The sequence below is a fragment of the Polypterus senegalus genome, chromosome 4, assembly GCF_016835505.1.
Source record: "Polypterus senegalus isolate Bchr_013 chromosome 4, ASM1683550v1, whole genome shotgun sequence".
Taxonomy (NCBI): Eukaryota; Metazoa; Chordata; class Cladistia; order Polypteriformes; family Polypteridae; genus Polypterus; species Polypterus senegalus.
In genome coordinates this window covers 160,759,807-160,782,014 of record NC_053157.1, presented here as the reverse complement: position 1 = coordinate 160,782,014, position 22,208 = coordinate 160,759,807, and the positions used below count along the sequence as shown (strand labels likewise).

The following is a 22,208-nucleotide window of genomic DNA, read 5'->3' as shown; positions in this document are numbered from 1 at the left end:
TGGACTTAGCAAAACAAACTAAAATATCATTGGCTATGTCTTGACTTTAACTCTGGTATATTCCTTTGAACTCTGGGTCTTTTACAATGTATTGAGTGTTTAGATCATTGCGATCAACCCTGATGATCTCCTTTTAACTTTAACCTCTGCCACACACTGCCAGTGAACTGTCTGTTAGGACACAACATTCATTCTACGTGAATGCAGGACATAATCATTTACAACTGGCCAATTTAGAGCTGCCAAAAATTAAATATGCACATGTGAAAGGAAAGTTCAATGACTACTGTATCTAACAGCAATGGTTGAAAATTCTTGTTAAAGAACAGCTTAAAAATTAACATTTATTTAATTAAATCTGTGTGAAGTAGATCTTTGTGGTTCAACCAAGTTATCATAATCTTGACAACCTATAAGAAAAATCTGGATGAGAGATTGGGAAAGCTTAGCCATTAGCTAAACAAACAGGCTTGATGGACGGACTGGTCTCCTCTCGTTTGTCAAATTTCTTAGGTTCTAAATATACAGTATTAGGAAACAAAAAATTTGGATGCGAGTGTCAGTACACTTTGTGTCCTAGGAAACAAGTTACTTGAACTATTCTGTAACATTTCAGTAATTATTTACTGCTCTGATGCTGATTTTTCTGATCATAAAATAGGTCATTACAATAGCAATTGACGAGAATAATTCATAATTAATTTCAGAATTATGGTATCTGAGTGTTCCTCTAGACTGCCTCTTTCTCAGACTTACAATGTTTGGCTCAAAAACTAATCACCACATCATCATCTCATAACAGTCTTAAGTTTCGAGTTTGGGATTTTTCTGTTCAGTCGTTTTAGCTCTAGACTGTCCTCAAGGAACTGTGACACACAGACACACACACACCCATCATCGAGATTTCGATGTTTTTGGCATCAGAGGACCCTAAAAAGTCGAAATTCGTCAAAAACTGAAGATTGAAATAATCTAAACCTTTCGCTCCTCCCCATACACAATAGGTTATGGGTTGTGCATAGCAAAAGAATTTGGATGAAAATTGGCCTCTCAGCCCAACAACTGCACCACACAATTTTCACCTTAATTTATTGAATAACACCATGTATTTGGAGGAGGAACCATGTATACTAAATTTATTTTCAAGCTGTTCTAGTATATATACTTTAAGAACACTGGATATACAGTATACATTGGTTACATACCCTTTGCCCTCTATGTTGATGAAAGGGTACATAAATAGATTGAGTTACAATCAGACTCACTGCAGTTCTGTATAGGGTTACACCAGTTTGAACAGGATGTGTGTAAGAAAAGTGTAGAAAAGTGATAAAACAAACAGCAGTGTACAAGAAAATGTTATCAAATATTTCTGGAAGTATGTTATTTGACAGACCCAGTTGATATTTGTGGTAAGCATTATGCTGTTGTTGTAAACTGACTGCATTAACTTTAAGTGCTGTTTTTTCATGAAAAATTATTTTAACATACACTAAAACATAAAATTTATATAATGACTAAATCAATGTAATATACAATAGTTGTTCATATACTAGTTACATACACTGTATGGGTAGCACAGTACTTGGCACTTCCTCATGGTACCAGAGCTCTGGTATTTTTCCTGGCCTGGTCATTGTCAGTGTTAATGTTTGCAGTTTTTGTTTTTATGCAAGTGCATTTTCTTAAAGTACTCTGGTTTCTTCCTAAAACCAAAACAAATACATGGTGGGCTAACTAGAAACCCTGAACTGGCTTAGTATCAGCAAGTATTTCTCTTATTGGAACAATGTCCATGATCTGATGGCTCTAGCCTTGTGCCAATGCATCTGAGACAGGTTCAGATTCTCCATAATTCTGAAATGGAGAAAGCCTGAAATGGAGAAAGCAGTTTCACAAATTGGACAGATAAATGGTTTCATATAGAAACAAAAAAGGATATAAATTTGGAGGTCATATTTTATTCTTTAATATATTTTTACAATAAAGAAAATGAAAAATGTTTCAGCTAAACCTGTGCTGATAAGTTGTCCTTACAAAGGCTGATGTGAAAGGGATGCAGATTTATACATGTTCCTTCCCGTCACATGACCGTGACGTACTCCCGGGTCATAAGGCACAAAAGAACCCATAAGCCCTCCCACAGTGAATCCTGGTGGCCCCCAAGGTATCCAGCAGGGCTGTGAATAAACACTACAAAGTCCATAAGGCCCTGCTGGACCTCGGGGCACGATCCTGCTGTCGGGAGAGCTCCTCCTGGTGGCCTGGGGGTGAAGACCGGCAGTCCTCCACACTATATATTTTATATAAATATATATATATATATCTATATCTCAAACCCATTATGACAGCAGCAATCCAACAGTAAAAAGGAGGCGTGTCAGACGTGTTGTGGTACATTTTCTGATGCAGCTAGATGAAAACAACTTCGTGACGCTGCCGCCAAATACACAAAACAATTACTTTGACAATCATGTTACGTTATTTTTAAAATGTTTCCTTTTCTTTTTCATAACTTCTTTAACACACTACTTCTCCTTTGGCTCGGGTATTTTGCTAGTATATATATATATATATATATATATATATATATATATATATATATATTGTCACGCACGAGCGATTAGGAGGCCGCGGACTGATTCGAGAACACCTGGGAAAACATTAGCGCCAGGGAATGGCGGGTATTAACTTTCTCCCTCTGCTTCCTTATAGAAAAAGAGACCTTTCAGCACCATAGGCCTGGTTTGACGCAGTGCGGTACTTCCGCCCTTCCTCCGCCATCTTGCCCTGACGTCATCCTTCCCATCCTCCCTTGCGGTCCTTCCCAGCTGTCCTTCACTTCCGGCTCCACCCCTATAAAATGGCCGCGACGCCAGGAGACGGCGTCGCGTTATGAACTGTTTAGTTTATTCTTATGACCTTTTTCTTTGTGTTGAAAATCATCTGTACAATATACGGGGCCGGAAAACCCCAACCCTTATTGCTGTCTCCTCGGTCCTTTTACAACTGGCGTAGTCGGCAGGATACAGAGATCCCGAGATGACGGAGGGACAGGACCTCAACACTGTGCTACAAGCAATGAACGACCAGCTCCAGGCGCTGCAGCAGGCGCAAGCCGCCACCACCGGGAGCTGGAGGCCACGAGGCCAGGTTAGTAGAAGCCCAACGGGCGAGACCAGACCCGCCCAGGCAGCCGCCCTCCTTTAGTCCCGATGGGCCCGCCGGAGGGCGTCGGCGCTACCTGGGCATGTTTGAGAGGGCGGCCACCGGAGCAGTGGCAGCGGTCAGTGGGCGTCCATCCTGGCGCCATATCTGAAGGACGCGCTGCGGCCTATTATGACCTCCCTGAGGAGGAGGCCGCTAATTACGACCTCCTCAAGCCCGAAATACTGGCCCGCTCACGGCATTAGCCGGGCCAGCAGGCGGCGAATGGCGGAACTGGGTCTTTGACCCGAAAAGCCTGCTCGCGCCCAGGCGTTGAGTTCTGGGGCAAGATGGGCGCTGGCTACGGCCAGAGGGACCCCAGGGCGGAAAGTGGTCGAGCAGGTGGCCTGTGAAGGCCTGGTCAATGCCATGCCCAGTTCCCTCGCCCAGCAGGTCCGGGAACGCGTCTACAAAACCAAGTCGGGCCTCCGAGACGGCCTGGAGCGTCAGCTGGCGGTCCTCCGACTTGGGGGGTCAGAAAAGCCTGCTCGCGGGAACCGGCAGGGACGGGCGGCCACCCGAGCCCTCTCCGCGCTGCAGAAGCGCCACCGAGAGCCAGAGAGAAGCCGGGACCGCCGCGCTGTTTCAAGTGTGGCGAGACCGGCCACCTTCTACCAACCTGCCCCCACAACATCGCTCCGGAGCCTATGGACTGTACCTGGACGTCGCCGGAGAGGTATTGTATCCCACCGCATCCCTTGGCGAGTCGAACACGGGAGTGGTGTTGCTAAATGGGCGCCGTGGTAGCTTTGTTTGATTCCGCAGCAACATTACCATTGTCGCCGCTTTGTCTTACCGCAACAGTGGTTAAACCAGCGTTTGTTGGTCACTTGTGTGCATGGGGGGACTAGGTCCTATCGTTCCGCTCACTGTTATGTCACCTGGAAGGGGAACCAACCCAAATGGCGGTCGCTGTGTTACGAACCCCCTTCCCAGTGATTTTGGGACAAGACTGGTCTAAAAGAATCAGCGGTAAGCCATTCGCGCCCGGGCCCTGTTGGATCTAGTGATGAGGGGAAAAGGCACCCTCCCGCGGCCTCCACGCCGTGCACAAGGCAGGCCCTAGCGGCGCTGGTGTTCGGGGGACTTTCCCTGGCCACGGACCTTGACCGGAAGACTCCGCGGGAAGGGACTAGCCAGGAACTCTTCCCAGGCCCAGGCCACAAGACCCTCTCGGCGCCTGGACCATCAGTTTCGGTCCACGCCGGCCTCCTTTAAGAGGGAACAGTGGAATGATGATTCCCTGCGCTTTGCCCGGAATGCGGTTGTTCTGCCTAACAGCTCACCAGCGGACGGTTCCACACCGCGCGAACCCTTCTTTGTCCTCGAAAATGATCTGTTGTACCGAAAGTGGCTACCCATGAGGCGAGGTGCGGAAGTTGTTGCTAATTCAGCGTACCTTCCGGCGGGAGATATGCGAGTTGGCCCACGCTCACCTCCTAGGCGCCACCTGGGGCGAAAAACGCTGGAGAGAATTAAACTCCGTTTTACTGGCCTGGGATCAATGAGGAGGTCCGGCGTTCTGTCAATCCTGTCCGGAGTGCCAGACCCGCCAGATTCCCAGGAGGGACCGTGCTCCTCTAGTCCCTATACCCCTAGTTGATGTACCCTTTGAAAGAATAGGGTCGATCTGGTGGGACCCTGGAGCCCTCAACCCGTGGCCACAGATATATTCTAGTCATGGTGGACTATGCCACCCGGTACCCAGAGGCGGTTCCCCTGCGCCCGCTAATACTAAAAGCATCGCACGGGAACTGGTTAATTTGTTTTCACGCGTGGGCATACCCAAGGAGGTCCTCACGGACCAGGGTGCGCCCTTACATCGGATACGTTCAGGAGGTAGCCAAATTACTGCAGATAAAGCACCTGAAAGCGTCTGTCTATCACCCGCAAACTGACGGGCTGGTGGAACGCTTTAACCAGCCGCTTAAGCAGATGCTTCGCAAGGTAGTCAGCCGGACGGCAGGAACTGGGACCAGCTCCTCCCGCTCGTGCTTTTGCTTACGGGAGGTACCCCAGGCCTCTACTGGCTTCTCCCCATTTGAATTGTTATATGGCGACAACCCCGGGAATCCTCGACATCCTAAAAGAAGGCTGGGAGGCGAGGCCCTTCCTTCCTCTAACATTTTGGAGTACATAGCGCAACTGCGCGACCGACTCACAAAGATCAGGCCCCTCCTAAAGAGCACGTGACTGTGCGCAAGCAGCGCAGGCCGGTGTTACAACCGCAACTCCGTCCTCAGGGAGTTCCGCCCGGGGACGAGTTATGGTGCTCGTCCCGACCTCCCACTCGAAGCTGCTCGCTCACTGGCAAGGGCCTTACGAGGTTAAGGAGAGGAAGGGCTGCGTCGACTATTTGGTGAAACAGCCCAATGCGTCGACCGGCGAGAGGATCTATCATGTCAACCTGCTAAAGCCCTGAGAGATAGAGAGGAGCTTCCCAGCTCCCATAGGTCGCTCTCCTCTTCACGAGCACAACTGCCCTTAACCTCGGAGAAGAGCTGACCCCAAGCAGCGGCAGGAGTTAACCCTGACCCTCCGAGCCATCCCGAGGTGGTGGCGAGTCACCCGGCGGACCTCGCTGATTGCCCACGATATAGTCACGGACCCGGTGTAATCGTCCGGGAGAGGCCCTACAGACTCCGGAGCAAAGCGCAGAGGTCGAACTGGAGGTGAAAGCGTATGTTGGACATGGACATAATTGAAGAGAGCCATAGTCCCTGGTCCAGCCCTATTGTCCTCGTCTCCAAGCCAGGCGGCTCCTGGAGGTTCTGTAACGACTTTAGGCGTCTGAATCAGATCTCCAAGTTCGATGCCTACCCCATGCCCGCATTGGCGACCTCCTTGGCGGCTGGGCACGGCTCGATATTTGACTACCCTTGACATGACAAAGGGTATTGGCAAATTCTTTAACGGCATCCGCAAAGGAAAAACGGCCTTTAGCACCCCTAGCGGGCACTGGCAGTACAAGGTCCTCCCATTTGGGCTGCACGGGGCCCCTGCGACCTTCCAACGTCTGGTAGACAGAGTGCTGAAGCCCCATCAGTCCTATAGTGCCGCCTACCTGGATGACGTTGTCATCTATTCCGGCACCTGGGAGGAGCATCTATTGCAGGTGCGCTGTCCTCCGAACACTGGCTAAAGCCGGCCTCCGCATAAACCCCGGAAGTGTTTTTGGATTAAAGGAGGCCAAATATTTAGGCTACCTCGTGGGACAAGGACAGGTGCGGCCACAGGCTCCAAAGTTAAAGACATCTTAGAATGGCCCGTCCGAATACCAAGAAACAGGTGCAGGCTTTCTTGGGGCTTGCGGGTTACTACCGCCGGTTTGTTCCCGCTTCTCGAAGAGCAGCACCCTTGACTGACCTGACAAAAGGGCTCCCTCGGCGTGGTGTGGACCGACAAGGCAGAACAGCGTTCAGTGACCTAAAGAAGGCCCTAACGTCGGCACCTGTGTTACGGACGCCCGATTTTGGGCTCCGTTTATTCTCCAGACCGGCGCGGACACAGGCCTGGGCGCCGTGCTGAGCCAAAGCGTCGATGGTGTCGAGCACCCTGTGATGTACCTTAGCGGAAACTGATGGACCGGGAGACCGGGATGCGGCGGTGGAGAGGGAGGCCTTGGCCATTAAGTGGGCAGTGACCCACCTCCGTTACTACCTGCTGGGTCGCGAATTCGCTCTGGTGACTGACCACGCTGCACTTCAGTGGATGTCCCTGCACAAAGAGTGAATCCGCGAGTCACTAGGTGGTTTCTGGACTTACAGCCGTATAAGTTCACTGTCACTTATCGGCGGGCACCCTTCAAGCCAATGCCGATGCTCTCTCGTATTCACGACCTCTCGGTTAGGTCCGCCCGACCTGGCGGTCCTGGGCTAAGGGGGATCGTGTCACGCGACGCGATTAGGAGGCGCGGACTGATTCGAGAACACCTGGGAAAACATTAGCCGCCAGGGAATGGCGGGTATTAACTTTCTCCCTCTGCTTCCTTATAGAAAAGAGACCTTCCAGCACCATAGGCCTGGTTTGACGCAGTGCGTACTTCCGCCCTTCCTCCGCCATCTTGCCCTGGCGTCATCCTTCCCATCCTCCCTTGCGGTCCTTCCCAGCTGTCCTTCACTTCGGCTCCACCCCTATAAAATGGCAGCGACGCCAGGAGGCGGCGCGTTATGAACTGTTTAGTTTATTCTTGACCTTTTTCTTTGTGTTGAAAAATCATCTGTACAATATACGGGGCGGAAAACCCCAACCCTTATTGCTGTCTCCTCGGTCCTTTTACATATATATATATATATATATATATATATATATACACAGTAATCCTTTGCTATATCGAGCTTCGACTTTTGCGGTTTCACTCTATCGCGGATTTTAAATGTAAGCACATCTAAATATATATCACAGATTTTTCGCTGGTTCATGGATTTCTGCAGACAGTGGGTCTTTTAATTTATGCTACACGCTTCCTCAGTTTGCTTGCCCTGTTGATTTCATACAAGGGACGCTATTGGCGGATGGCTTAGAAGCTACCCAATCAGAGCATGTATTACATATTAACTAAAACTCCTCAATGCTATAAGATATGCATCCCGCGCGGAGCTTGATTGTTTGCTTGTCTCTGCCTCTCTCTCACCTCTCTGACATTCTCTGCGCCTGACGGAGGGGCTGTTTGCTTAAAAGATACTGACGCTCCTCTAAAAAAATGCTGCTTTATTGCGGTGCTCGGCATATTTAAAAGCACAAAAGCACACGTATTGATTTTTTGATTGTTGCTTTAATCTCGCTCTCTCTCTCCGACGTTCTCTGCGCCTAACGGAGGAGATGTGAGCAGAGGGCTGTTTGCTTAGAAGATACTGGCGCTCCTCTAAAAATGCCGGCAAACTTAAAAGCACACGTATTGATTTTTGATTGTTTGCTTTTTCTTTGCAAGCGCTCTCTCTCCTCTGAAATTCTCTGCTCCTGAAGAGAAGATCTATTTGCATTCTTTTAATTGTGAGAAAGAACTGTCATCTCTGTCTTGTCATGGAGGACAGTTTAAACTTTTGACTAAAGGGTGTTATTTCATGTCTAGAGGGCTCTAATAATGTTAACAGTGTGGGAGAGTTTATAAGGGCTTAAAATATATAAAAATAACTACACAAACATATGGTTTATACTTCGCAGATTTTCGTCTATCGCGGTGGGTTCTGGAACGCAAACATTGATCGAGGAGGATTACTGTGTGTGTGTGTGTGTATATATATATATATATATATATATATATATATATATATATATATATATATATATATATATATATATACATATATATATATATATATGTGTATATATATATATATATATATATATATATATATATATAATACACACACATATATACACGCACTAATAAAAGGCAAAGCCGTCACTGACTCACTCACATTATCACGTTATAAATTAGTGTTAAGTGTGTATACCTTATGATTTAAACTGCAGCCCAGTCATGGGTTAATCTATACTAATAAAAGGCAAAGCTCTCACTGACTGACTGACTGAATGACTCACTCACTCACTCACTGACTGACTCATCACTAATTCTCCAACTTCCCGTGTAGGTAGAAGGCTGAAATTTGGCAGGCTTATTCCTTACAGCTTACTTACAAAAGTTAAGCAGGATTCATTTTGAAATTCTACACGTAACAGTAACACGTAACAGTAATAATGGTCGGCAACGTCCGCCATGTTGAACTTTCTTATTTATGGCCCCATCTTCACGAAATTTGGTAGGCGGCTCCTCTGCGCTAACCGAAACCAATGTACGTACTTATTTTGGTGGTATGATGCCACTGTCAGCCGCCATATTGAACTTTCCAATGTCACTAATTCTCCAACTTCCCATGCAGGTAGAAGGCTGAAATTTGGCAGGCTCATTCCTTATAGCTTACTTATAAAAGTTAAGCAGGTTTCATTTCGAAATTCTACTCGTAACGGACATAACGGTCAACAACGTCCGCCATGTTGAACTTTCTTATTTATGGCCCCATCTCAAGGTGATGGAGGAGAGATATCAAAGCAGATTATATATATTTATTACACACACACACATATACCTGTATATGAATGAATACATCACTATATATGTAATAATGCTTTTGAATGAAAGCAAAAAGAAAATTGAGGTCTTACAAATGATCAGAAATTGGAAAATGTACTTGGGTTTTCACACTGTGGTTTGGGACAGGTTGAGACAGCAGCCAGAGTTAATATGTGCTGTCAAAAGGCTTTTTTCAAAACCCACAATCTTTCATGGAAAACACAAGGCCATAATCTCAAGAGTCACCTTTGAACAGGGGTAACAAACCTGTGGCTATCAATACAATGAAGCCGACATCTGTACCTATTCATGCTTGAAAGTAATCAGACCTTGTGTTTATCTACTTCCACTGTCAAAATAACCAGCAGGGTTTTAGAAAGCTTGAGCATTCCATCCCTTCATGTTGTTGCTGGGCAGCAAGGGCATTTAGGGGGTGGGAGTTGCAATGGTGGTGAGGGTGCATATCACAGTTGTTTTACTAAAATACTTCTCCTTTGCACCAAGGGTGTGTAAAATAAACCTTTCTGGAAACAGGTCATGAGTGAGGCCCCCATATTATTGAGGAAGGATCAAAAGAAGTTGTGTCAGTCAACACTTTACATTTCAGTGCAGTTATTTTAAATACATGAAAATGCAGAGCCCTGAACATTTGCCTAGCCAAGACGGCACTGATGTTAAAAAAGGCATGTGTTTAATATTTGCACCAAATGTTATGAACTTTAAAATTTGACAGTGATCTGTGGAAAAAAAAAAGAATCAAAAATGCAATTTATTGAAAGTGTTCAGTTTTCTCTTCACCTTAATTGGCATGCATACTGCTGTTATAAATAAATTCTTTAATCAGATCTTGTCAAAAGTGAAACATGTAAAATTCAGTATAAAATAATTAAAATATCAGTAACAGATATTTTGATGATACAATAACACTTCGAAAAATGTTTCTAAAATACAACAAAACAATGAAAACAAGTATATTCATTCAGTTTTATTCAATACATGTCCTATATCTCTTTTCTAATGTATTCATTAACATATGAAATCTTTCAACCTGTAATATTTCAAGAATTAATAAGTGACTTTTAAAAAACTAAACAGTCCAAACTGTTATCTGTTTGCAACATGGATAAAGTAACTATTACTACAAATGAAGAAACAAAAGACAAATTTTATTCTTTAAATAATAAATACATTCAAAATTATACTTCTTAAAATTGTGAGATCATTCCAGGTATACCACAACATTATTTATAATGTGTACACTTTTTTAGTATATCTTATTCACAGAAGTCTCAAGACCACCGCCTCCATTTTACCATCCATCTAATCATATCAGATATAACCCATCCAGAATTAAATAACATCTGAAACAAAAGATTTAAGCCAGTTCGTTGTAATACCCAAAATACCACAGTACTTGAACTTGCTATAACTTGACACGAGATGTGATAGTTATTTCAACTTTAAAAGCAATCAAGGCTGGCCTGTTTGGAATTGTCTCTACCTTATGTTTATCCTTACTTCAGATCCTTGCCCTTACCATCCTTGGATAAGCTGTTCCTCTGATACTGTGTGAGATTGCTTTTTTAGCAGGTTTTTTCCTCGACTGTGCCTGTTGTTCACTAGGATATGCTAGAGCTGAGCCCTGCCCTGGATAATTGGGTTTAGAGGATGGGCATATACCATAATCTGCTCTGCCCAAAGCAACTCTCACTTGTAGATCAAATTTCTTAAAACAGACAAAGAAATGTTTAATTATTATTTAAATTACACATTAGTTTACTGTTTCAAATTTAGCTTAAGATTGGGTATTTCATCTTGTAGATTTTGTATACAGTATTACAGGTCCTCTTTTACATATCTGATATCCGTTCCCGTCGGCAAAGCAGATCCTCAATAGCCCACATAAGCGCTTAAAACAGTATAACAGTATGAATCAATATCACATGTCATACTCACCCATTACAAAATTACAATTATTAAAGAAATACACTCTAATATTCAGTCCATAACTAACTCCCAGAATGTACCGGAATGTCAGGCTCTATGTATACTTTCTAACTTGCCAAAATAAGAAAGTGTTTGTTGCCACAATTACAATACTGTACATAGAAAATCAATTTAATAGAGCAATGCTTTATGTCATTTTATTATATTTAATGGCATTTATGTACCTTTTTGTAATTATGAAGTTTTAAATGTGTTAATGTGTGACTTACTTCATATTGTGAATTCATTTCATACAATTTACTATATTTGACATTTACTCTCTATACATAAAATCCTAAGCCTAAAAGTGCAACGATTTTATATGACTTTTTATGTCACTTTTTTGTCACGCTCTAAAATCGGGATTATTTTAAAACCTACATATATAGGTTTGGCATCATTCTTTCACTTTAATGTGATGTTGTTAGATTTTAAGATTTTTATTTGGTTTTTAAATTATAAACTAAAATATCAAGAAAGTTGTGTTGTTTTATTTTTGATCACGTACACTTTCTTTCACAGGAATAAACTATTAAAAAAAATGATCTATTCATAACACCAATGTTTGTATTTAGGTGATTTAGTTAGCTGAAGGTTGAGTTACGATGACCCATTGCATACCACTTTACTTTTCACATGATTTTTCCTGTTATTTAAATGAGTCATTTTTAAAAAAAAGGTTGTTTTTTTTTATCTATGAGAATGTCAGTTAAAACGAATAGATCATTTATTTAGTCTCTTATAAATACTCATTGACCATAGTGGACCTTAGTTTAACAGGAATACTCCAATAGGTAGGATAGTATACACTTTCTCATTTCATAATTTTTACTACGTTAATAAAAGTGTATTTTTCTTTTACATATTTATAGAATTTCATGATTTTGACTCCAATAAATAATTAATTTTTCTTTTTTTTATTTACAGATTTAACTAATATTCTGGCTACAACTGGGGGTTGGGTCCCGAAGGTGCCAGGGGCCTTGGCCCCCCTAGTGGGATATAATATATATGTAGCAGTACTGTTAAAACTATAAAAACTGCAATTATTTTCTATTGTTCATCTCCGTCTCCTAAAACCTAAAACGTCAAATTCTGTCCATTAAGGGGAAACAGATTTCAACAAAATAGCCTTACATGTTGAAATTGGTTTCTTCCCAAAAAACAAAACAAATGCATTTCATAATACTGTAATGTATAAGAATTTAAGGTTCCTAGTAAAACAGCAAAGCTAGTTACATTTTTGGAGAGCACAGGTCCACGTAGTATGAGTTTATGTTCACCCTGCGATGCACTGGCACCCTGTCCAGCATTAAAGAATTTATAATAAGTAAAAAATACTATGCCTGGCAAATTGGTTGATGATAACACTTTTTGAAAAATAGCACTTTTTGAATGAGCGTTTACAAACAAGAACATGATTGAATGAAAATAATCCGCTGTAAATGCAGAAATCATACTGATGACTTGACGGCAGTCAGCAATTGCAAAGCGAATGGCTTGTGGCTGTGCGTGTACATTGGCAGCGGGCACGAGGACGTTTGGCACGGAGCATGCGTCATTTCAATAAGAGAAGCGGCGTGCAAAGGTCCACGCGCTTTTTAAGCGCCTGCGCTACTTTGGACATACACGGGAGACCAGCGACTTTGTAACAAGAGCTTAACTACCGCTCAAAGCTAATAGTTTTTAGCATTAATCTTTAGATGGCTTTGCGATCTTCCGTGGCTAGACTCAACGAGTTCATGTACAGTAAATCGGACATTTATTTGTACATGTGATGGTATCAGTCTCGTTATAATTTTCATTTTAAAGAGTTGGTACTGTTCAGAATTCTACCATTTTTTTTCTACTTAACTTGACAATAATCCTGTATTACCTATTGAAAGGGCTTTATTTAAAAAAAGTGTTAACGTACCTACCTTCAACTTGGTACGCAGCTGTAGCAGCGCCCCATCCAAAGCATTTCGGAAATGTAAGTTTCGACTCAGCGGCGAGAGTCATTGCTGCTGAAAGGGAAACAAACGCCTGTGGCACAAATTAAGTAATAAACGTGTTACATTTCTAACATCATTTTCAAAATAAACTTGCACAAGAATGATGAAAATGCAGTCACCAAAAACCAATGCGACTACTCAGGCGCTTTCACTTCAAAAAACCATAGAGAAGAAGAAATGATCGCAACAGTCACTCCTCATTTAGGTTTGTCCTATGTAGCGACGCACAAAAAAGACGTCACCAGATACCTTCGGCGACTCGCCGAATTATAACATCTTCAGATCAGTGAAATAAATTGCATATGCGTTAAATTGAAACTTCGAGCGAGATTTTTATAAAGAAACTAAGGGAGCACAAAGAAGATGTGGGTCGTTTTAGTGTATTAAAACATGAGAGGAACCGTAACATTTGGGATAAACATCGAAATAGTCACATAGGAATTAATTCCCAGAAAAACAGGTCGCATAAATCCTGAAGAAGTTATCGGTGTCAAGTCCTAATAAGCATTTTAATTATTTACCCAAAGAAATTAACAATAGTGTATATATGTAGCAGAGTAGTGTAGAAAATTGAGTATTTCTTGTACATTAACAACTGAGACTATGTTTAGGGCAACACTATAAATAAACAGCAAAAATGATGAAAAATAAATAGGTCTTTTAATATTGCAAAAATTGAAACCAAATCATAAAATCAAGTAAAATATGTAGAAGTTAGAAAATTAATATGGATTGCTGATATATATGTTTATAAATAAATGGAAGCATTGGTGATATTTAATTACATGACAGTAAAAAAACACAGCTGAAACTACTGCTTAAGTTTATAATAAACCTGAACCCAAAAATCAAAACATGGCTAACATTAGTTTCATATTTGATCAAGTGTATATCACATTTTTGGGACATAGCTTGCATATTTGAGACTGAAGTTTTATTGCTGGGGAAGTGTTGGCATCTATCCTGCGTTTATACATCTTATTGTACTACGTCTATAAAAGAGTATAAAGGCTGTAATAAATAAACTTTTATAGTGATTTGATCACACTTCATGTACATTATATACATACTAGCCAACCCGGTACGCCGCATAATCGGGCCGGTTTTTTAATGATTTTTAAGTACAGGGAGAAAATTAACATTTGAAAAATCGAAATGTAATAAATCAGCAAGAAAAGCAACATTGTAACAATGCACGGAACGAACTAACACACAATTGTCTGTGCGGCTCTCAGGCGCAGAGGGTGGAACGGGAGGAGCGGAGAAGGACGTCTGCTCCGCTGCCTCCGTCATGCTAGTCTGCTGATTTCTCGTCCAGTATGCACTGCCTGCTCATGTGCCCACCTGCAACTCGTCACTCGAGTCGTTGTCGTCTGTGCACAGTCCAGGTGCAGCTGTGACTCACATAGACTTTTCATTGCTCTGTGCGGTTTTGGCTGCCTTTCTATATATAATCCACCAAGACACCCGACCACGGTAGTAGCGAGGTGGGAGGGGGTGTGAACAAAGTGCAGGAGCATCTAAGAAGACGCATTTTTGTTGTGGATGCGAATTGCTGTATGTAGCGTGTAAAACAGTTTGCTATGGTGCACGCGGCCGTGCGTCGTAACCGAAAACTCGGTTTTTAAAGACTGGTTACTTCATTGTGTATACGACTGTAGGTGAATGAAAAGATGTAACTCTGTAAATGGAGCATACAATACATCGTTTTACACACTGCATACAGCGATTCACATTCGCAACAAATTTTTTTACATGCTGCATACAGCGATTTACATCCGCGACAAATATGAATCTTCTTAGATGGTGCTGTCGCGTCCACCCATGCTCTCAAAGCACACACACTGCCTGGTCATGTGCCCGCTCGCAAGAGCAACTAACAGAGACTCGCCCACCAACTGTAAGACCATGGGATACCCCTCGCAAACTGCTCTACACGCCGCATATAGCGATTCACATCTGCGACAAACTGTTTTACACACTGCATACAGCGATTCACAGCCGCAACATAATTTTTCTTAGATGGTCCTGTCGCGCCCACCCTCGCACTCGAAGCATACACACTGCCTGGTCATGTGCCCGGTCACAAGTGCAACTGACAGAGACCCGGCCACCGAGTCTAAGACCATGGGAAACCCCTCGGAAACTGTTTTACATGCTGCATACAACGATTAACATCCGCGATAAACAAACTGTTTTACACGCCACACGCCGCATACAGCGATTTACATTCATGACAATCATGCCTCCTCTTAGATAGTCCTGCTGCATCGCGTGGTGCCTCTGTGTGAACTGGTCAGGCACAGAGAAGGTCAGCTGCTGAGAGAGTGTCTCGACTGTTGCATGGCCTGCATTGGTGAAGCAGGTGAGACGGTAATGAAACAGAGGTACAGGGGCTTATTGATTTTTAAAGACTGCTTCCTTCATTGTGTTTTAACCTCAGTTTTAAAGAGTTGTTTTAAGGATCCCATGGGATACCCCTCGCAAACTGTTTTACACGCTGCATATAGCAATTCACTTCAGCGAGAAACATGCCTCTATGAACAGTCAACGTGGCTCAGAGCTGCATGTGGACTCTACGACAGACGAACATAAATGACACTGTTTTTCCTGTGTTGTCACGTCCGAGTTGGTGGGCGTGGTTCTGCGAGTTGTCGTCGTATCCAATGGTCTTAGAGTTGGTGGGCGTGGCTCCTTCCTGCATGCGCCATGGGCGTCTCACTTGTCGGCAGCTTAGTGAATCCACGCCCCTTCCGGCGTGCTTTCCATGGTTGTCTTGCCTTAGTGAATTATATATATAGATAGTGGCCAGAATATTTACAAACAAATTCTTCTTCTTACGCTTGTATAGAGTAACAGTGTGATGTGCTTATAATGGAGTTTATATCCAGAATTTGCTATACAATGGAGTTATTTCACTGCTAAATCTTACATTTTTTGACATTCAAGAATTAATTGTTTCAATTCTTTATTGTCATGTACAAGTGCCATGTACAATTAAATGCTTGCTTGCATGTGCCCCTGCAGACGGTCAACACAGACCAAAAAAAAAACCTGTACGCAATAAATAAATGAATAAAAATAAGTAAATAAATAAAACCAAAATCCTAGGAATAAACAGAGACAGTGGCAGAAGTATATGTGCAGGTAGCAGTGGAGGTGACACAAAGTTACTGATTGTTCATGAGTCTGATTGCAGTTGGGTAGAAACTGTTTCTGAACCTGGAGGTGTGTGTTCAAATGGACTTTAATCAATTTCCAGATGAAAGGAGAATGAAAAGTGACAGTGCAGGGTGGCTGGGGTCCCACCTGATAAGGTTCACTTTCCTGAGACAGCGTTTAGTGTGCATGTCATGGATTGCATGGAGCTGTGTGCCCGTGATCTGCTGTGCTGTGTTCACCACATGCTGCAGAGCTCTACAGTCCTGAACTGAGCGGTTGCTGTACCAGGATGTGATGCATCCTGTCATGATGGACTCCACAGTACACCTGTAGAATCTGCACAGAGTTGTGGGGGACGTCCGGGCCTTACTCAATCTCCTGAGGAAGTAGAGACATTGTTGGGCTTTCTTGACTACTGCCGCGGTGTGATTTGACCATTTAAGGTCATCATTGAGGGTGACTCAGAGGAACCTAAAGCTGCTGACCTGCTCCACAGCCTCACCTCCGATGTAGATGGGGCTGTGCTTTGTTGCCTGTTTGCAGAAATCTACAATCATCTCCGTAGTTTTGCTAACGTTGATGGTGAGATTGTTGTCCTGACACCATTCTGACTGGAGTCTGACCTCCTCCCTGTAGGCCGTCTCATCGTCCTCGCTGATCAGACCTATTACATTGGTATCGTCAGCAAACTTGACGATGGTATTAGAGCTGTACTTAGCTACGCAGTCATAGGTGTAGAGAGAGTAAAGTAGGGGGCTCAGCATGCTGCCCTGCGGGGTGCCAGTGTTGATGGTGATGATGGAGGAGGTTTTTCCACTAATATGCACTTGCTGAGTTCTACCGGTGAGGAAGTCCAGTACCCAGTTGCACAGTGAAGAGCTAAGCCCCAGATCCAGGAGTTTAGCGATGAGCTGAGATGGAATGACAGTGTTAAATGCAAAGATGTAGTCCACAAACAGCAGCCTGGCATAACAGATCTGGTTCTCCAGATGATACAGGGTGGTGTGAAGTGTTATGGAGATGGCATCCTCAGTGGTCCTGTTGCAATGGTAGGCAAATTGGAGGAGGTCCAGACTGTCAGGGATGATGTCCTTGATGTGTTCTAGCACCAGCCTCTCAAAGTACTTCATGGCTATGGGAGTAAGTGCTACTGGGCGGTAATGTATAATATATTTTAGTTTTTATGCATTCCTATACAGTATATGAACTAGAATGTTAGTAGTATGTTAATTTGGACATGCCTGAGTAAATCTCTTTCCCTAGTCAAGCAGTGATGATTCAGTAATTGCTCCATACATTGAAAGAGTTTCATTTGATATACAGTGTAGGGAAAATTCTTCTGTTTTTCTCAGGTATCTGAGTTTATTTAATACACAAGTTTTACAACGTGATTAACGATGTGGTAGAGGTTCTAGTGTCACACTTAACATTGCCTTTTACAATTCAGGGTTGTCAGAAATATTTATTTTGGTATTTTTACAGATTTTGTTGTTTTGAATACTAATCTAATCTGATTTATGGGCGGAGTTGTAATAGATTAAGATATGGATTGGAAGGCCCTCTTCTACCAGTCCCTCAACACAGGGTAATGCAAAGCAAGGTAACAGATAAGACAGATTTATTAAACAATCTATAAAAGAGAAGGGATGGAGATGTGACAAAATTGTAAATAAAATGAAAGAGACCACAATACACCCCCTGGAGTCACTCTGGATGTTTTAAAATTTGCATTCAACTTCCTGACTACTAGGATAAGTGGTTCATCCACTTTTCCCCTCTGTGTATTCTGTGTCCCAAAGGTTGCTTTTATCTACTGACACTCCATGCTGCTTTCCTCTGACTTTGGTCACAGTTCCTCCTACTAACTGAGTGCTTTTTACCAGCTTTCCTCCGTACTTTGTGTACAGTCAACTTGCAGTTGATTTGGGTGAAGCTTTAAATTTCTATGTGGGGTCACTTCCAGCCAAGGTCCGAGGAAGCCTTTTATTTGCTTGAAGGATATCATAGCACAGAGCTCTCATCAGCAGCTTCTGGCATCTCTGTAACTCAGAGATTTTTCTGTTCCCTGACATGGCATGTCTCCATGGCAGCACATATGCTGCATGTTCTCCCTTTGGAACAGCAGTCCCTTAAGCTTCTCAGTGAAGCTGTATGTTCTATACTTGGGTGTTGCCACTTTTCACCTGCTCATAGTATTGTGCTGGCATGGCTGCATTGCAATACCTGATCTTGACATTGTCCTCCATATTAGGTTGTTGTTTCAAAAGTCTAATTGATACATTCTTATGTCTGTTCCTTCCACTGGAAAGTGGGCAACAAAATAAATACAATTTTCATGCACGTCTCTTGTTATTTGAAGTAGGGACAATTTAAACTAATTTTATGTTAATGAAAATAATTTGCACTTCTTTTATGAAAAATCCACAGCAGGTAATGTACAATTTTGTAAAAGACTAGACTGCACTAAAGTTTTACCCCATAATATTTCTCTATATGCAGATGATATGGTACTGTATATATCAGACCCACAAAATACTGTGCCTGCAGTCTTAACAACACTTTCAGAATTTCAAAAGATCTCTGGTCTCAGAGTTAATTTGAATAAAAGTGTGCTATTTCCAGTGAATTCACAAGCATACAATACTAGATTGGACACCTTCCCTTTTGTCATTGCAGATCAGTTTAAATACCTAGGGGTAAATATGACAAGTAAACATAAAGCTCTTTATCAACAAAATTTTGTCGTCTGTATGGAAAAAATTAAGCAAGACTTGCATAGATTGTCAACCCTTCATCTCACTCTAGCTGGAAGAACTAACATTGTTAAGATGAATATCCTTCCTAAGCTTCTCTATTTATTTCAAAACACTCCAATATACAGTACATCAATAAATCATTTTTTAAGCAATTAGATTCAACCATAACCTCATTTATTTGGAACTTAAAACATCCACATATTCAAAGAGTGACCCTACAAAGACCTAAGGCAGAAGGTGGCATGGCTCTATCCAACTTTCAGTTTTATTACTGGGCAGCAAACATACAAGAAATAAAAACCTGGACACAAATAGATGAACATACACAGGCTTGGTGCGCAATAGAAATAAAATCCTGCAGTACTTCTTTAAGTTCCCTGCTTTGTGCCCCTATTAATGCAAGTTATCGCCGATATACTAATAACCCAATTGTGCTTCATTCACTCAGAATATGGAACCAATATAGAAAGCATTTTAAGATGGAGATTCTTTTATCTGTGGCACCTCTGCATGAGAACCACCTTTTTCAACCCTTACAAACATATGTAGTTTTTAATATCTGGAAAACATTTGGGATTAAATTACTTAGAGATCTTCATATAGACAACAACTTTGCATCCTATGAACAGTTACATTCCAAATTCAACTTTCCAGCAACACATTTCTTTCACTATCTTCAAATTAGAAACTTTGTTAAACAGAACCTGCACGATTTTCCTCATCTCCAATCGTCCTCTATGCTGGAAAAAATATTGCTCAGGACTCAGACAGCATTTCTGCAATATATAAAATTATTTTACAGTCCCTCCCTTTCAAAGATCCAAGAGGACAATGGGAAAAGGATCTCTCACTCAACATATCATAAAAGGAGTAGAAGGTAGCAATGCAGAGTATTCACTCGAACTCCATATATGCAAAGCATACAATTATTCAACTCAAAATTATATATCGAGCACATCTGTCTCGCTTAAAACTGTCCAAAATGTTTCCAGAGCAAGATCCAACCTGGGAACTCTGCAATCAAGTTCCAGCCTCACTCGGTCACTTAGAGGATCTGTGCAGAACTTTTTCAAAACCTGGCAGGATCTAATCAATAATATTTTAGAATAAGCTCTTAAAGCTGAGGAAGTAGATTCTCTTTCCATTTCTTTTTCTTCTCCATTTATCTGTATCCACTTATTGAACTCATCAATTTATTTATTTTTACTAACTTTAAGTTTTACTCCGTTGGCCATGCTCTCTTTCTCAGGGGTGGGGGTTGATTTGTTTTAAATCCTAATTTTTGCAAAAATTGATCTATTTGTATGGAATGATTACAATAAAATCAATAAAATTAAAAAAAAAAAATTCTCAAGACAGTGCACAGTATGTGTCATTGCTGTCAGTACATACTTAGAAGCTTGCTTTTTTAACACCATTGTGATGCAAGGTTGAAGCAACCCAAAGATTTAGAATTTTTTGTTTCACTTTTAAACTTTTTTATATTGTAAGTCAATTGAGAAAATAATTTTGTATGCTACATGAAAGGCCATTCATGTAATCAGTAAGTATAATTCGTCACAGCAGATAAAGCATTAACTTCCCTGGCATAGCACAAAATGTGTCGGCCTTCACCCCAAAAAGCATTTACAGTAAAATCCTGATTTATTGTTTGCATATTTAGCATTTTCCGCATATTTAACCGCAAAATGAATGAAAGCAATTTTATCAGACAGATGTGACCAAATAAACAAATGTTGGTTGCTGCTGTACTTCACATAATTTCCATGCAGGATGTCTGTCGATTCATCTCGGGTCCTCAAAATGAGGATTTTGTGAGATGGATCACCCTCAGAGAATCTTGCCACATGCCTGTAGTACCTTCAGGAATCGTGGGAAAGAGGGATCCTTTCATCGTATTAGCGCTATTTCAGGTGTGAAATGGCAAAATGGGGGAGGCAGCTTGATGAGTGAGGTCTCCAGGACTCTAAACAAATCCAAATCATATTATGTGATATCATCTACTGTTAAATTCTACTTCATACTTGTAAAATATTTATTTTTATACTGTATTGATAATTTGTTTTGTTGTGTGTATCGTATTGTATTGATCCCCTTCTTTTTGACACCCACTGCATGCCCAGCCTATCTGGAAAGGGGTTTTTCTTTGAACTTCCTTTCCCAAGGTTTCTTCCATTTTTTCCCTACAAGGGTTTGTTTTTTGGAGTTCTTTCTTGTCTTCTTAGAGAGTCAAGGCTGTGGGGCTATCAAGAGGCAGTACCCCAATAAAGCCCATTGTGGCACTTCTTGTGTGATTTTGGGCTAGTTTGCATGAACATATACCAATAAGAAATTCCTCAGCAAGATGTAAACAATCACACTCATGACATCAGTTTCATCTGAATAACTGAATAATTGTCCTAAAGCTACCATATATGATCATACCTCCAAAATACCCTGTCATTGTGATCATGTTCCTTGAGGCTAGAAAAACATAAAAAAAAAAAACCTAACATAAAAATACAAAACAAAAACAAATGCACGGGTTACTTGGCCTGTACGGCTACAAGTAGCCCTTTTTGGTTTGGCGTACTTCTTAATTAATTCGTTGTATGAGGGATAATATGTGCCGTTGATTGTTAAATAAGGCCATGTTCAGGAGATAAAATAATTCAAAATACTAAAAAATACTGGGATTCATGACTCAATAAATCTTTTTTCTGTAAGCAAACGAGAGTATAAAATGACATTCAAGTGTTGGCAAACATAAAAGCACTAAACTTGCCAATAATTTTTAGTCCATATGACCAGCTGATGCTTGTGTAAAGCACTATAATTTCAAAAAATGGATTATTCACTGTTTTCTGTTTTTCGAAAATTATAAATGTATCCCTTTTTTTATCTTTAAACACCTTTAATTACACACCAATCCTAAGTGCAGTGACGAGTTGTTTAGCTGGCAAGGTGTTCCCAGGATGAAAGCCAGCAGTGGTTTTGCAATTTTAAACACAATGAGGAGACTCTCCAGACATACATCCAGGAGACAAAGGA

General features: G+C 41.9%; 1 protein-coding gene across 1 annotated transcript in view; it reads right to left on the bottom strand.

The window, feature by feature from the left end:
- The window catches only part of gba3 (glucosidase, beta, acid 3), a 31,171-nt gene extending 17,690 nt beyond the window's left edge, over positions 1-13,481 (bottom strand). The window contains exon 1 of the mRNA XM_039751581.1: positions 13,186-13,481. Coding sequence (XP_039607515.1) covers positions 13,186-13,267 — 82 coding nt within the window. The 5' untranslated portion in view covers positions 13,268-13,481. The remainder of the gene's footprint in view (positions 1-13,185) is intronic.
- Between the last annotated feature and the right edge of the window lie 8,727 nt (positions 13,482-22,208).